At 39.9% G+C, this 21,126-nt stretch overlaps 1 protein-coding gene across 1 annotated transcript; it reads right to left on the reverse strand.

Annotated features, from left to right (window-relative positions):
- Positions 1–437: 437 nt before the first annotated feature.
- Positions 438–20,884, reverse strand: LOC131366420 (protein sel-1 homolog 3). Its single transcript, XM_058410905.1, has 23 exons — positions 20,610–20,884; positions 18,121–18,673; positions 17,427–17,553; positions 16,771–16,892; positions 15,802–15,917; positions 15,295–15,353; positions 14,503–14,626; positions 13,716–13,848; positions 12,724–12,864; positions 12,322–12,530; positions 11,950–12,129; positions 9,989–10,111; positions 9,719–9,859; positions 9,233–9,295; positions 8,812–8,979; positions 8,569–8,696; positions 8,065–8,148; positions 7,372–7,453; positions 6,456–6,531; positions 6,042–6,136; positions 4,408–4,535; positions 3,845–4,017; positions 438–3,739 (listed from the first exon to the last, which is right to left on the reverse strand). Exons 1-23 carry the CDS (start codon positions 20,673–20,675, stop codon positions 3,501–3,503), a joined length of 3,330 nt encoding a protein of 1,109 aa, XP_058266888.1. The 5' UTR covers positions 20,676–20,884; the 3' UTR covers positions 438–3,500.
- Positions 20,885–21,126: the final 242 nt, after the last annotated feature.

Below are 21,126 nucleotides of genomic sequence, written 5' to 3' on the forward strand. Positions count from 1 at the left end.
TGCCAGATCTGCATTATTTAACCTTACCTTATCTGTGGCATCTCGCCATTCCCTAGAGAGATCCCTTCCTGATTCCTAGCTTCAGATCTGGTGCACAAGGCCTAACTTCCAGTAATGGTTATTCCAGATCTGTTATTAGAAATTTACCATCAATAAGTTTCCTTCCAAATCCATTGCTTGAGATAACTTTTCCAAGTTATGGTAAAAGTGGTCCAGTGGTTAACAGCTGCATATAAAGTTTTCAATGGCATTTGGAATCTGGGACAAAAATGGCCCAAATGAGCACATTAATATATACATATAATCGTCTCAGTGCGGTCTTGTGTGAGTGGAACAACTGCAAATTCTGCAATATCAGCATGAACATCAAGACCTTTGAGGTAGTTAAGCACCAGCACTACACCGTCCAGCAAAAGTTCTCATTGAGACCAACAGCATGAAGCAAAAGTTTTTATTGTTGTGCAGACCTAAGACTTAAATGACTGTTATTGCCCATGAACAAACGCCTTACGGACAAAAATAGTACTTACTAGGTGTTTTTCTATGCCACCTCAAAAGTAAATTACAGACATTCACAAACGATCTGGTTATGGTCGCGACTCGGGGGAAGGAAGACTGGATGATGGTCTGTTCATTCTTTCTGTCAAAAACCCAACAAACCACGACAGTGAACTGCCAGACTGCCAGTGATGTCAGAGTCCGGCCACGAGCACCCACGATCTTGCTCCTGTGAATTTCCACAACATCGATTGAGCACAATAGCATCTTTAAGCAGCCAAAACAACAACAAAAGCACAATGGCTTATTATTAGTGCAAAGCCACAGCACGGCAACTGAAACAAACATCAAGTCTGAAAGTGATTACAGTAAATGTAAGGTCAGAGCAACACGGACTGCTGTTTAGCAAAAGGACAGACAAATCTGAGGAAAACACTGACATAATGTATGTCTCTCTCTCTCTCTCTCTCTCGCTGTTCATTTGAATATCAGTATTACTCAACATTAAATTTCTGTGAAACACTTCACCAGCTAATACAACTCAATCTTTTCTATTCTGATTGGTCAGAAAGTGTTGATTGCTTTCTATATCAGCAGCGCAAGTCAAATGATTCATATTCAACTAATTATATTACATTGTCATCTCTACAGTAACAACATACACTAGGACGGATGCCGCATAAGCACTGATTTAAAATCGTGTGTAATTGTGTGATGTTTTATGTCAAGAGATGTATATTTAGAGAAAGGAGTCTCCAGTGTCAGGGCTTTGTAACACTACAAGGACATCTTTAACTTTTGGATTATAGTTCTTTCACAGGTGGTATGCTATGAAACGTAGCTATTAAAATCAAAAAATAAGCAAAATTACAAGTTATAAGAGGAATATTGCATTTCGGGATGTGTTGTATCGAAAAACAATCAGCTTCAGGATGAAAACAGTAACTGAACTAAGCAATTTAACAGTAACAGTAACTCATAATCCTTAAAAGGTAGAAAATATTCAGATCTGATCTTGATGTCCAAACATCAGCGTCATCATCGAGCACTAAAATTACAATGCAGAATTTGTTCATCAAAAGTGTTTCAAGCTCTCTACTGGACAGCCATAATATCACATTCAACTAAACTGGTGAAGTATCACACAGCCTGTAACACGCCTCAAATCACAGGCCCTAAAGAATCGCTGATGTTTATTGCTTTTATTACACAAGATGCGATCGGCTGAACATCGGGGAAGCCACGCTAATGACATCTCTGATAGCATTGCTAAGTTGTTGCTATGGCAGCGGTAAAGCGAGGAGGCTTAATAAGAACTAATAATCTCTACTCACTGGACTTTAGCACCTAATGGGATTTTATTTACAGTATCAGAAGCAGTTGGTTTGTACCACATCATGTTCTTTATGTTCTACACTACATTTCTTTCTCCTTCTTTTTGGAATCGATGTTTAAGATTAAGGTCAAGCAATCCGTTTAATTTTAGATAATGTATAAAATATTTTGAAATTGAATGCAAATCTGTCAGTCTGGGATCTTCAGAGATGTCTAATTATTTGCTGGAAGTTGTAAACCATCACAACGGAAGAAGCGTCGCTCAGAAATTGGAATTTTGTCTCCCTCTAGCGGTTCTGATAAAAAATTACAAGGGTTTATTTTTTATGCCACAAAGTTTAGACGTTTCTCTTGAACCATGCTAAACATTTATTTGCTGTACAGAAGAAATTGAGTATGTGTCCCTAAACGGCTGACTGGTTTCCTTTGTTTAAAAAAAAAGAAGAAACTAATCTTCACAGTCTCCATATGGATCTTTTTTACCATCTATTTGTTGTCCATTTTTCTACCTTCTCCGACAATCTATCCTTCACCTTTAAACCACACATGCTCCTCAATAGAGCCGACCAAAATAAAAAAAATTCCCTTGCCCATATAAGGATTTTCATAACCTTTAAAACCGCTTACTTCCTGTGCCATGTGCTTTGTAATCTCTTGAGATAATAATGAGACCTTTGGGGCTTGAGCACACTTATTATCTTGTGCAGTAGACCTCAAACATCAGAAACCACCTCAAACCAGAACAAAACAGTGACCAATGACAGGAAAGTACAAAATGCATCTTGGAAACGTGGAGGGTTTATAAAAACAGCTTCGCGATGGATTCATGTTTCCGTAACACATTTTAATGTAAACTTTGCTTTCACTCTAAAAGAGTTAGTTTGTTGTATTTGGCTCTGTAGATTAAAAAGGTGCCTCTTCTCTGTTTATGTAAGGACACCCAGCTTGGAAAAAGAAGTTTCAAATCTCTTCTTGCTTCAAACATACAGCTTACTGTGTTAAAAGATTACAAAAGAAAATCCCAGAATTTTACCACAAAAACCTTCAAGTTTTCATCCTAAAAGGATCCACAGTCCTTCCTTCCTAGTTTACTTTGTTTTTCCAAAGATTTCATCGACGTGGCTGGATATAAAACGTCTACACACCCTGAAAACCTAAGATAAGGCATGACAAAGCAGCGCTTTTAATGTGTTAACCATCAGCAACCAACAGAATTCATAAAAAAAAAAAAAAAAAAATAACAGGAAGAAAAAAATGTAAGGAGAAAACTGGCAAAAGTTTTTACAGGAGTGTGTAGACTTCATATCCACTTTAAAAAAAAATTAAGTTTTGAAATGAAGGTAAGCTCTATAAGAAGCAATTACATCTTTCACACCACACATCCTTTCCCCTTAGGTGAATAGATTTTTTTTCTTTTGCTTTAAACCTTCTTGATTTGCTTGAGTCCTGACCTATTTTTCCTCAAAACAACAACAACAACAACAACAAAAACAAAAACACTATTCACTGCTGATAATAAGGTTGTGAATAAACCTGAAAACAGGTCGCGTGTCACTGGCTTCCTCTGTGTTTCTCCCAGAAGATGGTGCTGTTTTGCAGCTTTGAGTGCAAAGTTTCAGTGTGTTTGTAAACGTCCTCCTTCACTTTTGCGATGTTTTTCTATACAGTTAAAGCAGATGAGAAACGAACACAGTGCACAAGGCGCAAACGCACACTCCTGTTGCCGTGATGACCAAATCGGCCGCCTCCTGCAGGGATCCAAAGTGTCGGGTCACAAAGGTTTGACCGATCCGGACAGCTCCAGTGGGTCCTTCCTGAGCTACAGAGTGAGAGTCGGGTTCGCTTCTGATGAGGTGAGGTGAGGAGTGGTCAGGAATACTGCGTGGAAGACCTGCAGAGTAGTGGGCTGAGGGAATAAATAAATAAATAAATAAATAAATAAATAAATAAATAAGAATCGAAATGTCTATATATATGTAGGAAATGTAAGGACAGACGGCAAAGATCGTACCAAGTGCACTCTGTGTCACGATGGCGAGTACTAATATGACCAGAGCGGTGAGGGTCAGCATGAGGTGGACGGTGCTGCGGGTGAAGCTGCGCCATGCTCGGGACACGCGCAGCCCCATCAGAGCCAGAGAGCATGGGCTCATTTCCTCGCCATTACCCTCCAGCTCTCTGCATCTAAACCCAGACACAAAACAGCACTCACACTTAGACATTCACATATGATCAGAAAGTGTGATCATTACTTTTGCTCTTACTGGAGATGAACTGAGATCTCAGGTTGCTCAGTTTTTTTTATTTTTAATTCTTGGTCAATAGCAACATGTTATCAGCTGTTGTTATAGTTCTTAATAAGTCACTACTGCCAGAAAAATAGCGTCACATCTTACTATGTCGTCATTTTGATATAATGCTCACACTAAATAGTTTCACAGTCCAGCTCTTAAGAGATTAGTTGAGTCTCTCAGGTCCAGGAGAAAACGGAGAAATCTTACAGCTCCTGCCTGAAACCTGAAACACGTGTTGCTACGCAGACAAAAGTAGATAACGGCTTTATAAACCCAGCACCTGATCAACAGTTTCTCCACAACATCACGCTTGTTCAGCCGAGGCTCGGTCCAGATCTTCATTTGCTCCAGGATGTTTGCGGGGATGTCAAGTCCTTCCTCGGTCAGAACTGCCAGGTTGTACATGCCCTAAAAGTTAGAAGACAACGTCATCAGACTAGAAGATCCACAAAAATGTGTGGACAATAAAATGTGTGACTTTGCAGAGGCAGATTAATTTGGGGGAAAAAACAAAATCTATTGCCATGTTTTTAGGAGGTGGGAGGAAATTCAGGGGAGAACCCACATGGACAAAAGGAGAACATGTGACACTCAACACAGAATTTTCATGATGATTTTATCCAAGCATTTTTTATGTTTAGTTATATTTTCTCTGATTCAATTAACTTTCATAAACAAAGAGGGAGACAGAGAGAGAGAGAGAGAGAGAGAGAGAGAGAGAGAGAGGGAGTGTGTGTGGATGTAAGAGAGAGAGAGAGAGAGAGAGAGAGAGAGAGAGAGAGAGAGAGAGAGAGAGAGAGAGAGAGAGAGAGAGGGAGTGTGGATGTAAGAGAGAGAGAGAGAGAGGGAGTGTGTGTGTGGATGTAAGAGAGAGAGAGAGTGAGAGAGAGAGAGAGAGAGAGAGAGGGAGTGTGTGTGGATGTAAGAGAGAGAGAGAGAGAGAGAGAGAGGGAGTGTGTGTGGATGTAAGAGAGAGAGAGAGAGAGAGAGTGTGTGGATGTAAGAGAGAGAGAGAGTGAGAGAGAGAGAGAGAGAGAGAGAGAGGGAGTGTGTGTGGATGTAAGAGAGAGAGAGAGAGAGAGAGAGAGAGAGGGAGAGAGAGAGGGAGTGTGTGTGGATGTAAGAGAGAGAGAGAGAGGGGGGGGGTGTGTGTGGATGTAAGAGAGAGAGAGAGTGAGAGAGAGAGAGAGAGAGAGAGAGAGAGAGGGAGTGTGTGTGGATGTAAGAGAGAGAGAGAGAGAGAGAGAGAGAGAGAGAGAGAGAGAGAGAGAGAGTGTGTGGATGTAAGAGAGAGAGAGAGTGAGAGAGAGAGAGAGAGAGAGAGGGGGTGTGTGTGGATGTAAGAGAGAGAGAGAGAGAGAGAGAGAGAGAGGGAGTGTGTGTGGATGTAAGAGAGAGAGAGAGAGAGAGAGAGGGAGTGTGTGTGGATGTAAGAGAGAGAGAGAGAGAGAGAGAGAGAAAGACAAGACAAGTGTGTGTGTGTGTGTGTGTGTGTGTGCGCGTGTGTGTGTGTGTTTTGCGTGTGTGCGCGTGTGTGTGTGTGTTTTGTGTGTGTGTGTGTGTGTATGTGTGTGTGCGCATGTGTGTGTGTGTTTTGTGTGTGTGTGTGCGCGTGTGTGTATGTGTGTGTGTGTGTGTGTGTGTTTTGTGTGTGTGCGCGTGTGTGTGTGTGTTTTGTGTGTGTGTGTGTGTTTTGTGTGTGTGTGTGTGTGCGCATGTGTGTGTGTGTTTTGTGTGTGTGTGTGCGCGTGTGTGTGTATGTGTGTGTGTGTGTGTGTGCGTGTGTGTGTGTGTTTTGTGTGTGTGTGTGTGTGTGTATGTGTGTGTGTGTGTGTGTGTGTGTGTGTGTGTGTGTGTGTGTGCGTGTGTTTTGTGTGTGTGTGTGTGCGTGTGTGTGTGTTTTGTGTGTGCTACCTGTGCACTGCCTCCCAGTGCTGCTCTGCTGTACAGCACTACAGCCTTTGCCATTTCACCTGAAGCACTGTAATGGTCTCCCATCTTCAGCAGCCCTGAGATCGATAGAGAGGGAGAGAGAGAGAGGGGGAGAGAGAGAGAGAGAGAGAGAGAGAGAGAGAGAGAGAGAGAGAGAGAGAAGGTAAGAAAGTAAACGGTAAGTGCACTCTAAAAACTTGAGAGCACGCTGTTTTAGAAAAATAATCAATGCAGAAATATTGAATAAGGGATTTTTAATTGAATTATAGCCAGAACTACGGTCAGAGCTGCTGTTGGAGAAATCTTCTGACCAATCACATTCATCAGCACAGCAGTATAAATCTGGTATATTGTCCTGAACAGCCAAATACTTGAGCTGTAAGTGGACACACCCACCTGATTCATGTGGGGCGTGGTTATAGGTGGAGTAGTTATGATACCTCCACTGGCAGGCGGAGCCGTGCTTCATCACCTGCAACAGACAAGAATAAAGTTTAGTTTAAAGTGTAAATTAATTATAGCCATATGTGACAAATATCAGGCAGTGATTCTAAAAATAAAATTCTACTTGTGTAATAAAATTCTAGTGGAGCATTTATGAAACGTTTGAGACTACGAGACGAAGTGCCAGGAGTTTAAAGCAACACTGTACACTACCAGAGGAGTGTTATTTAATCCTGTTAAAGAGGCGAGCCGCATTTTCGGCGTGGAAGGAAAGCATTATCTTGGCGTTTGTTAGTATTAGATGTGCAGAGATTACATTTTGGAGCGGGATAGACATGTAAAGGGTTTAGGAAAGAGAATTTGGATTAACAGCTCTGACTGTAGTTGTGGCTGTAATTCAAATGAAAGATCTTAATTCAGGTGCTTGCTTTAATGCTTTAATATTTCCATAGCAACTGCATGTACAAAAATAGACAGAAAGGAGAAAGTAAAAAAAAAATAAAGAAAAAAATAAAGAAATTAAAATAATGAAAATGAATGTCTAATAAAGAAAACGTCTAAAAAGCAAAGCACGCAAAAAAATATAAAAGCATAAAAAGTGTGTGAAACAATCAAATCTATCACAAAGTCATTTGATCCATGAGTTTCTTCAGTTCCCAATGAATCCTAACAGTTGTAGTGATTTTTTACCCCAAAGATGAGCAACAGTTAAGGCTCCAGTGAACGTAAATGTGCTCTGAGTCCCAGTCTCAGATCGGTTTAATCCACTGCTGTTGTAATGATTAGTGAACACACCCAGCCTGGAAATACGATCGTCCCGTCAGGACGCAGCGCTTCTCAAATGTACTGTAGTGAACGGCAGAGTTACCTCACAGAGGTGTGCGGCGTTCAGCTGGGCCACAACAAAGCCGGTTTCAGCGAGCATGGCGTATTTCAGCAGGGCTTCATCCCTTCATACAAAAATACACATCATATATATACATATATACATGCACATACACAGTTGACTAAAAAATGCAACAAAACATAAACAGTAACGAAAATACTAAATTTAACTGAAGCATAAAACCAAAAAAAATAACAGAAGTAAAATAAACTTAACGGATGTAATAAATGAGGATATGAAGCTAGTGGGTGTAAGTGTTGAGGATGCAGAAGACAGGGATAGGTAGGGAGAGATGATTCGCTGTGGCGACCCCTGAAGGGAAAAGCTGAAGAAGAAGAAGGAGAAGAAGAAGAAGAAGAAGAAGAAGAAGAAGAAGAAGAAGAGTAAATAAAACATTTAAAAAAGTGAAAACAAGAAACTAAATGCAAACAATAAAATAACACAGTAAAAATAAAACATTGAAAAAAGCTTGGCATATTTCAGCAAGGCCTCGTCTCTTACCACAAAAACACTTAGTGTGTTATACACATACACACACTCACACACACACACACACACACACACACAGGGACTGATAGGATTACAATTTAGAATTTTGACTAAAAACAGAAGGGATGAAGTGCAGAATAAAAAAAGCAAAGAATGGACAGAGGGATAAACAACCAGGGGTGTTACCATGATCCTTGCTGAAATGCTTTCAGAGCATCTCGGATTGTGAAGCCCAGGTGACCGTTCCTCTCGCTGACCGGTTTCAGCAGACTGTGGGATAAAAGGGTAGCAGGTAAAAATCAGACTCAAACAAAAGCGAAACATTTTAATGCTGCTTCATTTGATTTGTACAGCAGTGCTCAGGAATCTGATTGGTCAGAGGATATTTAACTGTGAAACTGAATTTTCAAATCGTTTCCATAGTAGCAGCTTTTTTTTTTCCAGACACTTTCCACTATAATGCTAATGGTTCTCTTACAGACATTCCACGATCTTATATGTAACTATAAACAAATAAAATCTACACTTTTACAAATAAAATGAAAAATCGCAGTGGTAAAAGAGGAATAAAGCTGTGATGATAATCCTGTCAGACTGTCAGATTATTTTCCTATAATGAGCATGGCTGCAAGCGTTTAATAACTGAGCGTTTCTCATTCTGGAGAAGCTGCACTGCATCTGTAAAGATACCTCACGGCTTTCTTGGGATCTCTGTGTATGCCTGGTAACTGTCCTCGAGATAGAGATGATGCAGCCTCTACTGCGCCTTCCAAATGACCCAGTTCACCTGCCTTCAGGAAACACTGAAACGCAGCTGTCTGAAATGCACACACACACACACACACTTAATCACTACAGTTGAGACAGCACAGACACACCATGTCTAAGACTGAGAGAGTTTGATGAAGAAAGTTATCTGTATGTGCCGCCCACCTCGTTTTTGTCCAGGACAGCGCCATTCAGGTGATACACCCCCAAGTTAAACAGACCCTCTCGACTGCCATTACGAGCCGCCATGTCAAAGTAGTACACAGCCTTTTTGTAATTTTTTCCCGAAGTGCTGTAGTACCAACCGAGAGCATTCAGCGCGTCCACACTTCCCTGAGAAACACACACACACACACAAGATCTATATAAATATAGCAGTGTATTCACACAGATAAATCATACATCATCTAACTGACTACTTCAATAATAATTTACAGAGAAATGAACATTAGATTAGCTGTTATGAGAGTGAGGAATGTAAATCTGGACAAACTAAAAGAATTTCTGGCTTTAGCAGCAACATTAACAGAAAATGACATATATATATACACAGCACAAAATTCAAGCAAATTCAAGGTTTTCGTACCATGTCAGACGCTTTCTCCAGGAGTTGTAAAGCCAGGGTCTTGTTCTTCTTCCCTCCGATTCCCTGATAAACAGCAATCGGGACACAGTCATGACATCTGTCTACATCTGAATGAACTGAGCAGACACACATTAACGAAACAGCACCGAGTTGGTTAATGGAGAGATTTCTATCAAACAAACCCACCCTGGTGGTGTTTCAGCATGAAAAAAAACCCAGGGTTTTAATTTGTGTAATATTCCAGTGTTAACCTGCTAGCGATAAACGTACTTGTTATCTAAAGTAGCTTCAGTGACTGGTTGGTGACTGAGATAAATGGAAAAATTTTTAAACTTTTGGTCACACTGTCCCTACAACTTTCCTGGGTGGATTTGGACATTCTGATGCAAATTATGCTTGCTTTGTCTCTAAATGTCTGTAAAACAACACAGAACCCATGCTACAGGTACACGCTGTCTTCGCTGAGTGTGTAAGCAGGACGCTGACCTTCAGCAACAGGATGCCGTAGTCATGCATGGCTGAGGCATCTGTCATCTGCATGGCGCATCTGGCGAACCATTTCAGAGATGCGCTGATGTCCTTCGTCATGCCGTTACTGCCAAAGAATGACATCCGCGCCAGTGTTTTCTATAACACACACACACACACACATACACCAGCAGCAACTCAGCAAAACAACATCATTCTAATTTTTCAATTTCAGTGAGTAAATCGAAAGCAGACGAAACTTCCCTTGTAGCAGAAACCATCACATACCTGGGACTCGATGTCTCCTCTCTCAGCCTGGTGTTTAAGAAACTGTATGATGTCATCGGACTCGCCTGCTTGCATCTGAAGATCCTCTGGGTTGGTTAAGTGTATGTGCTCGGTGAGGGATTGCTGGGTACGAAAAGGTCTCTAGATCAGCTATGCTCATGATTAGACTCGTCAGACCGAATGGGTAAGCAAATGTTTATTTTAATTCTGAGGAACTTTATGTACAGCTTCGTATGGTTATCTTGAGCTGCTTTGTAAGTGCAGCGGTGTCTGATCTTATCCGGACAGAAAGGGCCAGTATGGCTGCACGTAATTTAGTCCAATCAAGATGGAGCAACACCTGAGTCTACTGAAAGCCAAGCTCTGATTAAACTAATTAACTGATTAAAGAAGTGGAATCAGGTGTGGAAGCTGCTTCAATGCAATGCAGTTGTACACACACACACACACACACTGGCCTTTGAGCATAATACAAAGTCTATAGAGTACTATATACTGTACTGTATAGTGCATATATTATGTATATGAGGTGGAAGGGCATGTATATAGATGGACAGATTTTGCTAAATATTTGTCAAGGCAAATTTACAGTAATGTTAATATTAATGCTATCCCTAAATGTACTGAAATAGGAGGAGATATAAATGATGATATGTATATACACTATAGTGCCGAAAGTGTTGGGCCTTTACATGCACCTGAACTTTACTAACATCCCATTCTTAATCCGTAGAGGTAAATATGGAGTTGGCCCACCCTTTGCAGCTATAACAGCTTCAACATTTCTGGGAAGGCTTTCCACAAGGTTTAGGAGTGTGTTTACGGGAATTTTTGACCATTCTTCTAGAAGCGCATTTGTGAGGTCAGGCACTGATGTTGTTTGCGGTCTCCGCTCTAATTCATCCCAAAGGTGTTCTATCGGGTTGAGGTCAGGACTCTGTGCAGGCCAGTCAAGTTCCTCCACGCCAAACTTGCTCATCCATGTCTTTATGGACCCTTGCACTGGTGTGGAATCATGTTGGAACAGGAAGGGGTCATCCCCAAACTGTTCCCATAAAGTTGGGAGCATGAAATTGTCCAAAATGTCTTGGTATGCTGAAGCATTAAGAGTTCCTTTCGCTGGAACTAAGGGGCTAAGCCCAACCCCTGGAAAACAACCCCACATCATAATCCCCCTCCACCAAACTTTACACTTGGCACAATGCAGTCAGGCAAGTACCATTCTCATGGCAATCGCCAAACCCAGACAGATTGCCAGACAGAGAAGCATGATTCATCACTCCAGAGGGAGTCTAGAGTCCAGTGGCAACGTGCTTTACACCACTGCATCCGACGCTTTGCATCGCACTTGGTGATGTAAGGCTTGGATGCATCTACTGCATGCAACTAACCCATTCCATTAAGCTCTCTATGCACTGTTTTTTAGCTAATCTTAAGGCCACATGAAGTTTGGAGGTCTGTAGCTATTGACTGCAGAAAGTTGGTGACTTCTGCGTACTGTGCGCCTGTGTGCCTATGCGCTGACTCCACTCTGTGATTTTACATGGCCTACCACTTTGTGGCTGAATTGCTGTTGCTCCCAACTGCTTCCACTTTGTTATAATATCACTAACAGTTGACTGCGGAATATTTAGTAGTTAGGAAATTTTAATGAATGTACTTATTGCACAGGTGGCAACCTATCACTGTACCAAGCTTGAATTTACTGAGCTCCTGAGAGCGACCCATTCTTTCACAAACGTCTGTAGAAGCAGTCTGCATGCCTAGGTGCTTGATTTTATACACCTGTGGCCATGGAAGTGATTGGAACATCTGAATTCAATGATTTGGAGGGGTGTCCCAAAACTTTTGGCAACATAGTGTATCTTTCCCTTCTAAACTACATCCTGTGTTAGGATATGAATTACATACTGAAATTATGTTTTGGGTCTTGGAAATGTATAGTGCTATTGAGCTCTTACATCCTTGTCATGGACTTTATCATGGTCGGTGCTGGTCTGCTTTGCCACGTTGGCGTAGTAGCCATAAGCCATGTCCTGGTCCTTAGGGAAGCCATCCAGACCCTGCATGTGCTTGTAGCCCAAATGCAGCAGAGCCAGACGCTCGTCTTTGACTCCGCCCATCAGGCTGTACACGTGGCCCTGCAGTCGAGAAGTGGGTTTGATTCCCGATAGTGGCGTGACCAAAACAGACATTTTGTAGAAGTCAATAATGAGATAATAGATGTATAATTATCTGTATAATCCCCAATGGAGATATTCTCATATTATTCTATGTGTTATCAACTAAACACACAAGACGTCAAGCCAACATTCTAATCCTGTTCCACTAACCTTCTCCTGGTCTGCTGGTATGCCGAAACCTGAGAAATGTAAAGTGGCGAGCATGAGAGAAGCCTGGTGATGACCCCAGCACGAGCACAGCTGCAGCAGTTCTATTAGCGACATATTGATGTCTCCTGATCCGCCATCGGCTAACCTCTTTACTGTGTCTTGGTAGAGGCGCTGACCAAAGAGTGAGGCTTTCCTGCTGCTCCAAGGGGCTGGAGGAGGGACAAAGCATTAATTATACAGTATCCCACAACAGCTTTTACACATTACAGAAATATCAACAAACCAAGCACATTTTTTTTGACAGAAAAATTATGGAAATGATGCAACACCATGGAAGTGTTTATGGTTCTATAGGAAAAATATGTAATGGTATTTATTAAGTTATTACAATGGAAGAGATACCTGATATCAGCTCTTCCTCATGCCTTCTCAGTATCTTAAACACAAAACTGTATTTTATCTGATGCTCCCAGGACCACGTCTGCATGCACCTCGTCTGGACAAACGTCCTCCTTAACTGCTCGTAATGTGACAGACACGCATCTGAAAGAATACAGATTTCATCAGTATCCAACAAGTGATAAAGCCAGCATGTGTGTGATCTAAACAACACCCTGATAGCCGATAAGAATAAAATGACTATTTTAGATTTAAAGGAAGTTTCCTATGGCAGTTAATGTGAAATACGGTTAAAGATCATTAGCCGAATAATAAAGGTGTTGGAAATAATGAAAAATAGCCTGGATTCCGTCTTCATGCCCACTGTCGCTTCTTGTTGTTCTTTGGTACTTGGTACTTGGCATGCTGTACATTCTGAGCTTTTTGGCTCACCACGAATGTGCAGAGGGGTTCGCTGAGTTACTACAGCCTTCCTGGTCCCCGGAATCAGTCTGGTCATTTTCCTCTGTCCTCTCTTGCTTACTGGATGTTTTTTGTTTTTCGCGCCATGCTGATTAAGCTCTAGAAACTGCTATGTGCGAAAATAACTAAAAAAAAAATAACTATGACCAACAACTATGTCAATGAGATGATGACATTTTCCAGTTCACATGTTTGACAAAAAATATTATTACTCTAATTAGTGTATGTTTATATACTTTGTATACGTTTTTATATAGTTTGTTATCATTTACGTTAATGTTTTTAAGTTGCTCTATCTCACCTTGCCTTGATATTGTCTTCTTCTATTTCTTTTTCTGCTATCTCTTTGCCACTGTGACTATGCAAATTTCCACAAAGTGGGACAAATAAATGATCATTTGATCTTATCTTATCTTCATGTGAACTTAAACTGAAGCTCGTGAGTTGTTATGAAGCCGCAGGTGTAATGCACAGTGTTCTTAACAAAGTGGACATCTAGGACATCTAAAAACAAATAAAAATGTCACATTTACCATTAGCGAGGCTGGCTCTGCCATCTTGTAGAGCTGTTACATAGTGTTCAGTGATCTGTTTAACGTCCTCACACCATCTGTGGGCTTTGTTCAGTTCCGTCAGTGTTCTCTCTGGACTCAGAGGGTTTACCACCTTCACAAGCGAAACAATGGAAAAATAAATGACTGAACATCACACAGTGCAACTATTTACACTTTAAAAAGCCAAAAACCAGATGTGCACATTTTTAACATAACTGATGAGTCAACATAAATTAAAAGCAAGATTTGCTAAGCTAGCTGGATCGCTATAAGTTGAAATAAACTAATACTGTTAGCTAACATCATCTCCAACAGAAGCTGTTTAAATTAAAATATCTAACATAAATTTAAACTTATTGCCAGATAAAATCAGGCCATTATATAAAGCAGCCATGTTTAATTCAAAACTAGCTAATACTGGGCTAGTTGGCGTTAAGCAATTTGCTAAAAATTTAAATTAACTGACAGCAAGTTATCATAGATTAACAGCAAGCTAGCTAAGATAAGGTTAACTTGCACTACTAAAGTTTGCAAACCAATAGCCAAGGTCATTACTATCATTACTAACTCCAGACTAACCATTTTCTAATTTATCTCACTAGCCAGGCCTACTAGCAAGCTAACATTAAGATAACTATTACAATACAGTATGTAACTAAAAGCTGAGGTCATTAAACTGGATGAAATCTGAGCTCGCTTAAGTTCTGAGCTGAACTTAAGCTAATATGAAGTGAGAGTAAGCGCTAAAAGAGTGGTTGTTGCTCACCGTTTCAGAACCTAAGCGGTAATATTTAACTGGTCCGACATAACCGTGAAATCCTGGCATGTAGACTCCGCCACCGATCACGAAGTATCCTGAGGTGTCGTTGTACAGAATAGCATGCTGAAAACTGGAACAAGTTACACAGGTTGTCATAATGATGTCAATTTTAATAATAATATAATATAATATAATATAATATAATATAATATAATATAATATAATATAATATAATATAATATAATATAATATAATATAATATAATATAATATAATATAATATAATATAATAATATGATAACATGTCTGTAAAAAATGAATTGTATGATTGAACTAATTATTATTCCAATGTAGTCAATTAGACAAAAGCTACAAGGCTAACATTGCTAAGTGCAGAAGTTTATATGGAAATATTTCAGCATTTCCATCACTTCCATTGCTTTGTTCATGTAGATCCAGCGGAAAGCTAGCTACATCCACATCAGCAAGCAACAAGTCCCTCAGTGTCTCCTTGTAGCCTGTTGTGTAGCGACCGTTATCATTGTCGCTTGTGGCAGTTTACCTTCACCATTTTTTTAGTTCTGGTTTGTACTAGCATCTTCCAAACGTAGCAAAACTTTACTAGCCACATACGCTCATGAGAAGCATTATTACTTAATGAGCGGTTACATAACACCGAGACCAACCTGTAATTGGCTAAACGTGTAAATCGTAACCCGTGACACACTACAACCAACCAGAAACATCACTCTAATAGAGCTTATACAGACTAGTGTATTTTCTTCATTTGTGCTCATACCTGTACATGGCTTCTTGGAGGTAATCTTCAGAGTTGGCCTGCATGATTATCAGCTTCACCTGGAGAAAAAAACATGAGTTTTAGGTGTCGTATTTCTTCATATCTCTTATTTACGCTCCTTATTTGCACACGTGAGATGGAGTGAAGGACTTTTGGAAGTATATTTCTGTAATCAATGTTTGTACTGCTAACACTTGAGATGAGGATTAAATATATTAAATGTTTGTAGTGCTATAACTGTAGAGTCCTCGGTCAACAGTTTCTAATAAACTGAGGTGAAGAAATGCAACAAAACAGTAAAGAATTAAACAATTCGTAGGAAAAACGAATAGAAAAAATAACTTCGCGATATCTTCTGATTGATAGAATCCACTGGTGCATATGCAAATGATCTGCAAATTGACCTCTAAAGGTTAACTTTCGATAGACAGTATGTAAAATAATGCAGTGAAGAAATTTAAGCTGTTTAGCACATGAAGTGAGATCACTGTGAAAAAGTTCAAGCACCTCTGTGGTCTGGATGAAGAGGTCCAGCCGGATCCAGGACCGGAGAGGGAGATCGGTGTGAGCTGTGAACGCCTGTTCCACTCCAGAGGTCAAACACACCTGTACCACGATGTTACCTTCAGATGATACACACAAGCAAGCACAGATGGGGTTCAGTACATCCAGCAGAAGTGTCTCAAGAGAAAGCTGAGGTAAAGAGAATTTGGTAAATCCTTCCATCATCTGTAAATTTGGCCAAGGCCAACAAGCTATTTTCAAAGGAAAAGCCCATTTGACTTACAAAGTTCAAATAAATAAATAAAATAAACAGGAGGCTGTGAACCTTTCAAGCCAGTATATCAAGGTACACTCATTTACATTTGTTCTGCAGTCTGAAAACCAGCAAAACAATCAGATTGAGTTCTCTGAAAATTCCAAAGAATGATTCTGAAGCATTTGTCCAGAACAGTACACAACAGCATACTTAAAGCTTGCAGTAATCTAATATAGCTAATTAGAAAGAACTTTTACATTTCCATGCTTGTGGAAGTGTCTGAATGGGAAATCCTGCTTAGTGCAATGCTTAGAATTTCATAAAGACACCCTTACACGTTTCGTAGGAACACAAATTTCAGGGAAAAAAACCCACAAGCCATGAAAAGGTAACATGAGAGCATACTGGATGTGGTATAAGCCTTCATGAGACTCACGCGAGATTATATTATTAATCTGTTTGGATTTTGAAAAATGGAACCATCTGAGTTCATATGTAGCAGGTCACGGGGCAGGACTCTATCTACTGTAACAACACCTCTGTCTATTGAACATTTTCTACTTGTAATAAAACACAACAGGTCAGTCCAGATCAATCATCTTGCTAGAGCAGGGAGTAGAGTAGAGTAGAGTAGAGTAGAGTAGAGTAGAGTAGAGTAGAGTAGAGTAGAGTAGAGTTGAGTAGAGAAGAGAAGAGAAGAGAAGTGAAGAGGTCACCTGTATTAGTCAGCAAGAGGAGAGGACTTGCATATTTCCTGTGCTCGCTCACATGCTTGATGATGCCACAGTACTTTTCCTTGCACCAACTGAGCAAATACAGCCATATCGACACGGTCAGTCTGCAAAACAGCGAGAGATGAAAGCCTTAAAGGAAACATTTTTCAAACATACTGTAACTTACTGTAACATACTAGTGTCTACAGATGTGGCCACATAGTAAATGTAGTCAATCCAGAGGGGGTCTGTCTGTATGCTGGCTTTCACCATACAAACTGTGGTTACATGCAGAGCAGAATTCATTAGCAAGTCGATATTTTCCTTTTTACTTTACTTTACATGGCTTTGTCTGTCTTCAGTTTTAATATCTCTATAAATCTGTCAGTTTCACTACACAGGCCCTGGTCTGTTAATTACATGGTTCTATAGCAACAATGCTTGTGGGAAATCTGAGTCTAGTGGGATATCCACCTTACTGACCATCCAGTTTCAGTATGACATTTTCCATTTTCTGCTACACCAATGATGCACCTAACTGTAATGTACCAAATATGGGTGTACAATTAGTCATGCAATCTCTAAATCTTTTAAAAACTAGCCCAGACCCCTTTAGTCCAAGCCTCTTTACTTGATCTAGGAGCACTTGGTAAACTTGCCTGGGTTTCTCTAGACCATGCAGACTTGCAGTCACCAGCTCTTTGTTGGCGAAGGAAGGAAACGTCCGGATGACTCCATATTTCTCGCCAGTGCTTGCAAAAGGAAACGTCAGGAGTCTCACAATATCTGCAAATTCATCATGCTAGTTAGTTTAGTTTAGTTTAGTTTAGTTTAGAATATTGCTGTAAACCAGTTTGGATTGGTCGGTCTATAGATCAGAAAAGCCATTTGAGGTCATATACGGAAATGTAGGCATGTCCTGGGTCTGTATATGGATGTCTCAGTTTAGGAAGAAGGTTCAAATCCTCTGATAATGGATCAAAAACATCAACTGCAAAACATTTTTTAAAAATTCAGTAGAATCTAGTATAAAATTCTTTCATAAAGTCATATATGGTAATGTGGGCGGTCACTGAGCCTCTATATAGAAATGAGAGCAGCTCTGTCGGGGAGTGTCTTGAAAGCCCAACCAGTCCATATATGGACGTCCTCCAATTAAGGTACTTCATTGGTAATGAGAAACAGTTACCCAGATGGCAAACAAAAGGTGACTTGCCCACGTGTAATGTAATATGCAATGTTTTTTTTCACAAATTATATTACTGACAGTCATGTAATCATTTATTTGGATTCAAACCTGCTATTTAACATCCACCAATTGAATACGATTAAATATCAACAAAAAAACCTCACCTGATTCCAAAAAACACTTCTCTAATTTGTCTTTGGTCCGATTCCACATAAGCTCCACCCCCCACGCAAAACATCTGCTTGGTGATCTGGCAGGACGTTCCGAAGGTGGAACTGGCTTCAGAGTTTTAAACACCCTCACCATGGATCTCTCGTACTGACTGACTCCAATGTGGCTGCTATTGCTTTCTTCTCCATTCAGATACACCAGCCAGGCTCTCAGCATCGCATCACGCACTTCCACTGTACGCCTGAAGAAAAAGTCTTTCTTATACACCACAGCAGAAGGGAAATTGAGCTGAATTGTTCTTGTTCTAGATGTTTTTAGGTGTTTGACATGAGTCCATGATCTCCTAAAGGTCACAAGTCCAACAGTTTTTGGTGTGGAAAGCACAATTTCAATCCCCACTCTGCAGGCCATGGAGCAGATATACGACACCTGCACGCTGGAGTTCACTGTGATGGTGTCGGGGGCCGAGTCGAAGTGAAGAAAGTCACCATAAGGGCTGTTCTGCAAAGGTGACATGGTGGTGTGTGTGGTGGAGAGGCAGTGAATCTTGAATGAAACACAAATTACAGAATTAACAATTCGAGCACTTTAACTGAAATAAACCTGGGAAAAAATGTATGCATAAGTAAAACATCTTGTGGCATGCTGTTATAGGAAAATAATCAAGGATGGGGTGGTGTGATGTGTCCTGACATAAAGAAAATTACTGTTACCACCTTAGAGTGGATTATTTTTCCTATAACGGAAATTGACAAATCATACTTATTATCCATTTGTAGTTACATTTAAACAAAGTAGTTTCTTTATGTTATTAATATATTACTTCAGCCTCTCTTTTTCATGTTACCAATCACAAATTTTCTCTATCCTGAAACTTTCCTGTGGTGGAAAATGTAATTTTACAGCTTTACATCTTGACTGTGATGAAGCACTGACACTGGAGACTCCTACCATGAATGTTCTTCCTCCTCACAGAAATCCTCACAATATCAATGATTATACAATTTTTTATCTGTTTACATGGTGAATCATATCACCATACAAGTCTCTTTGTAAGTGGTTACTATAGAAATACTAATGTATTAGAACTATATAAATCTTCAACGAGAACCACCGTCTTGGTTGCTGTTAGTGGAAATTAATCAACAGCTTCTGAGTGTTGAAGTCAACATGGCAGTGCAGGGATTTAACTTAAATGTGTTAATAGGTATATGTTTAATTATGGATTTGGTTCTCCTTGCAATCCCAACCTCTCTTTTTTCTTACTCCTACACAAGCTGATGATCTACTTTATATTACTGGCACTAGTGACTTCATGAATAAAATAAAAAAAATCATTGTTCATGTCATGTCATCTCTAATCCTTGTTTACTCCTCTTCTTGCTCTAATTACAGCACAGATCCGGTCAGGTAAGGATGCCAGAAGTGTCCTGGCCCAATTCTAGTTCTTTTTTTCTTTCACTGACTTGGTGAAATTCAGCTCAGGGTGTGTGACCTATTTCGGTGTTTAATCTGATCTGAATTATATAGCAAGTTCTCTATGGAATATCGACAAGGCACGTAGGTGTGTCAGGGTTAGGTTTTGTTCAGACACAAAGCACAAAATAAGCAAAGCTCAATGTGGAGCTAATATACTTACTGACAATCCAGTTTTATACTTATCCAGATGCACAGGATTTAATATGATATAATAAATCACTGCTACTCTTGATGTGACTCTTGCACTTTTTATTTTGTCAGGGGAGCTTAGAAAATCAATATACTGTAATAACATTATTATTTTGTAGTCATTCATTCTATATCCAAGGGTGCATTTGGCCGGTTTTGTCACGCTTTATTGACTGCCATTACTCTGATCATACAACATTCAGTCTGAAAGACTTCATTATCAACATTAATAATCAATGTAATCTTCACTTCATCTCTGCCTATCCTCAGCAATGCAGCAGCGCTTTAGTCCTTCAGTCTGGGACATTACCATCACTTTTATGGTAAACATTATGTAAATATGGTGATTAAGAAAACAAAGTTGTTGAGCTGTTTTGTTTTGTTTGCTTGTTTTTTAAGAAGTGAACATCAGAACATAAAGAGTTTACATTTTTACGGCTTTACGTTTGAGATTGTTGAAATATTTTCTCCTATTGTACCAGACAACAGATTAACACTAGAATCACTGAACATTTCAGAAATATTCAAAAGAGGAACATATATTAAATATGTTATTGTGTTTCAGAGAGTTTTTCTCTGATTTTCAGTGTTATAACGCAGAGTGACACTGAAACCGGTTTGTTTAGACACGAATTTCAAACGTTTATGTTAAAAACAGGAACTTTGTGAGTTTAGACTTTTATTCTGTGCACCAGGAAATGCTTTCCAAGCCATTCTCTTCAAATAATGAAAGAATAACTTGTCCAGTCAGCTGAAACATAAAGCAGAATGTTTAATACAAGCGATCGTGTTAATTTTTGGGGGGTTATCTTACCACTGAAAGCACCGCAGCGCAAACCGTCACTCTGCTGAAGAAGCACGAGCTCGTAGTAACTTTCATCTTGTCACTTTGTAAAGCATCGGTTCGGATCCGGCTCACCTTTAAGCAACTCGAAACAATTGTAAATAAATCGAAAAGGCTTACAAATAAGTCGAGAATTGTTACAGCAGGCCAGACGTGGCCGTAACTTTATTCTCGTCTTCAGGAAATTTGTTTACTCGTGACTTGTCACTCTTCCGTATGACAGACGCAGGTGGGGCAGGCAGCACCTGCTCACTTTGATGCACGTGTCGACTCACTTCACGGAATCGATTCTTTCGGACTGAAGTGAATCGCGTTCGTTTGGTTCATCAGTCCCTTTATTTATTTAATTTTTATCACTTTCAGTGCTTTTACACTATAACGTCCGTGTTTTTCACTGCAGCTCATGAAATGCGATTAGTAGCTCAATACACACTGGCTAGTGGTTATCCAAATGAATCAAGCTAATCAGTATTTTGAATAGCCAAAA

The sequence above is a fragment of the Hemibagrus wyckioides genome, linkage group LG15, assembly GCF_019097595.1.
Source record: "Hemibagrus wyckioides isolate EC202008001 linkage group LG15, SWU_Hwy_1.0, whole genome shotgun sequence".
NCBI lineage: Eukaryota > Metazoa > Chordata > Actinopteri > Siluriformes > Bagridae > Hemibagrus > Hemibagrus wyckioides.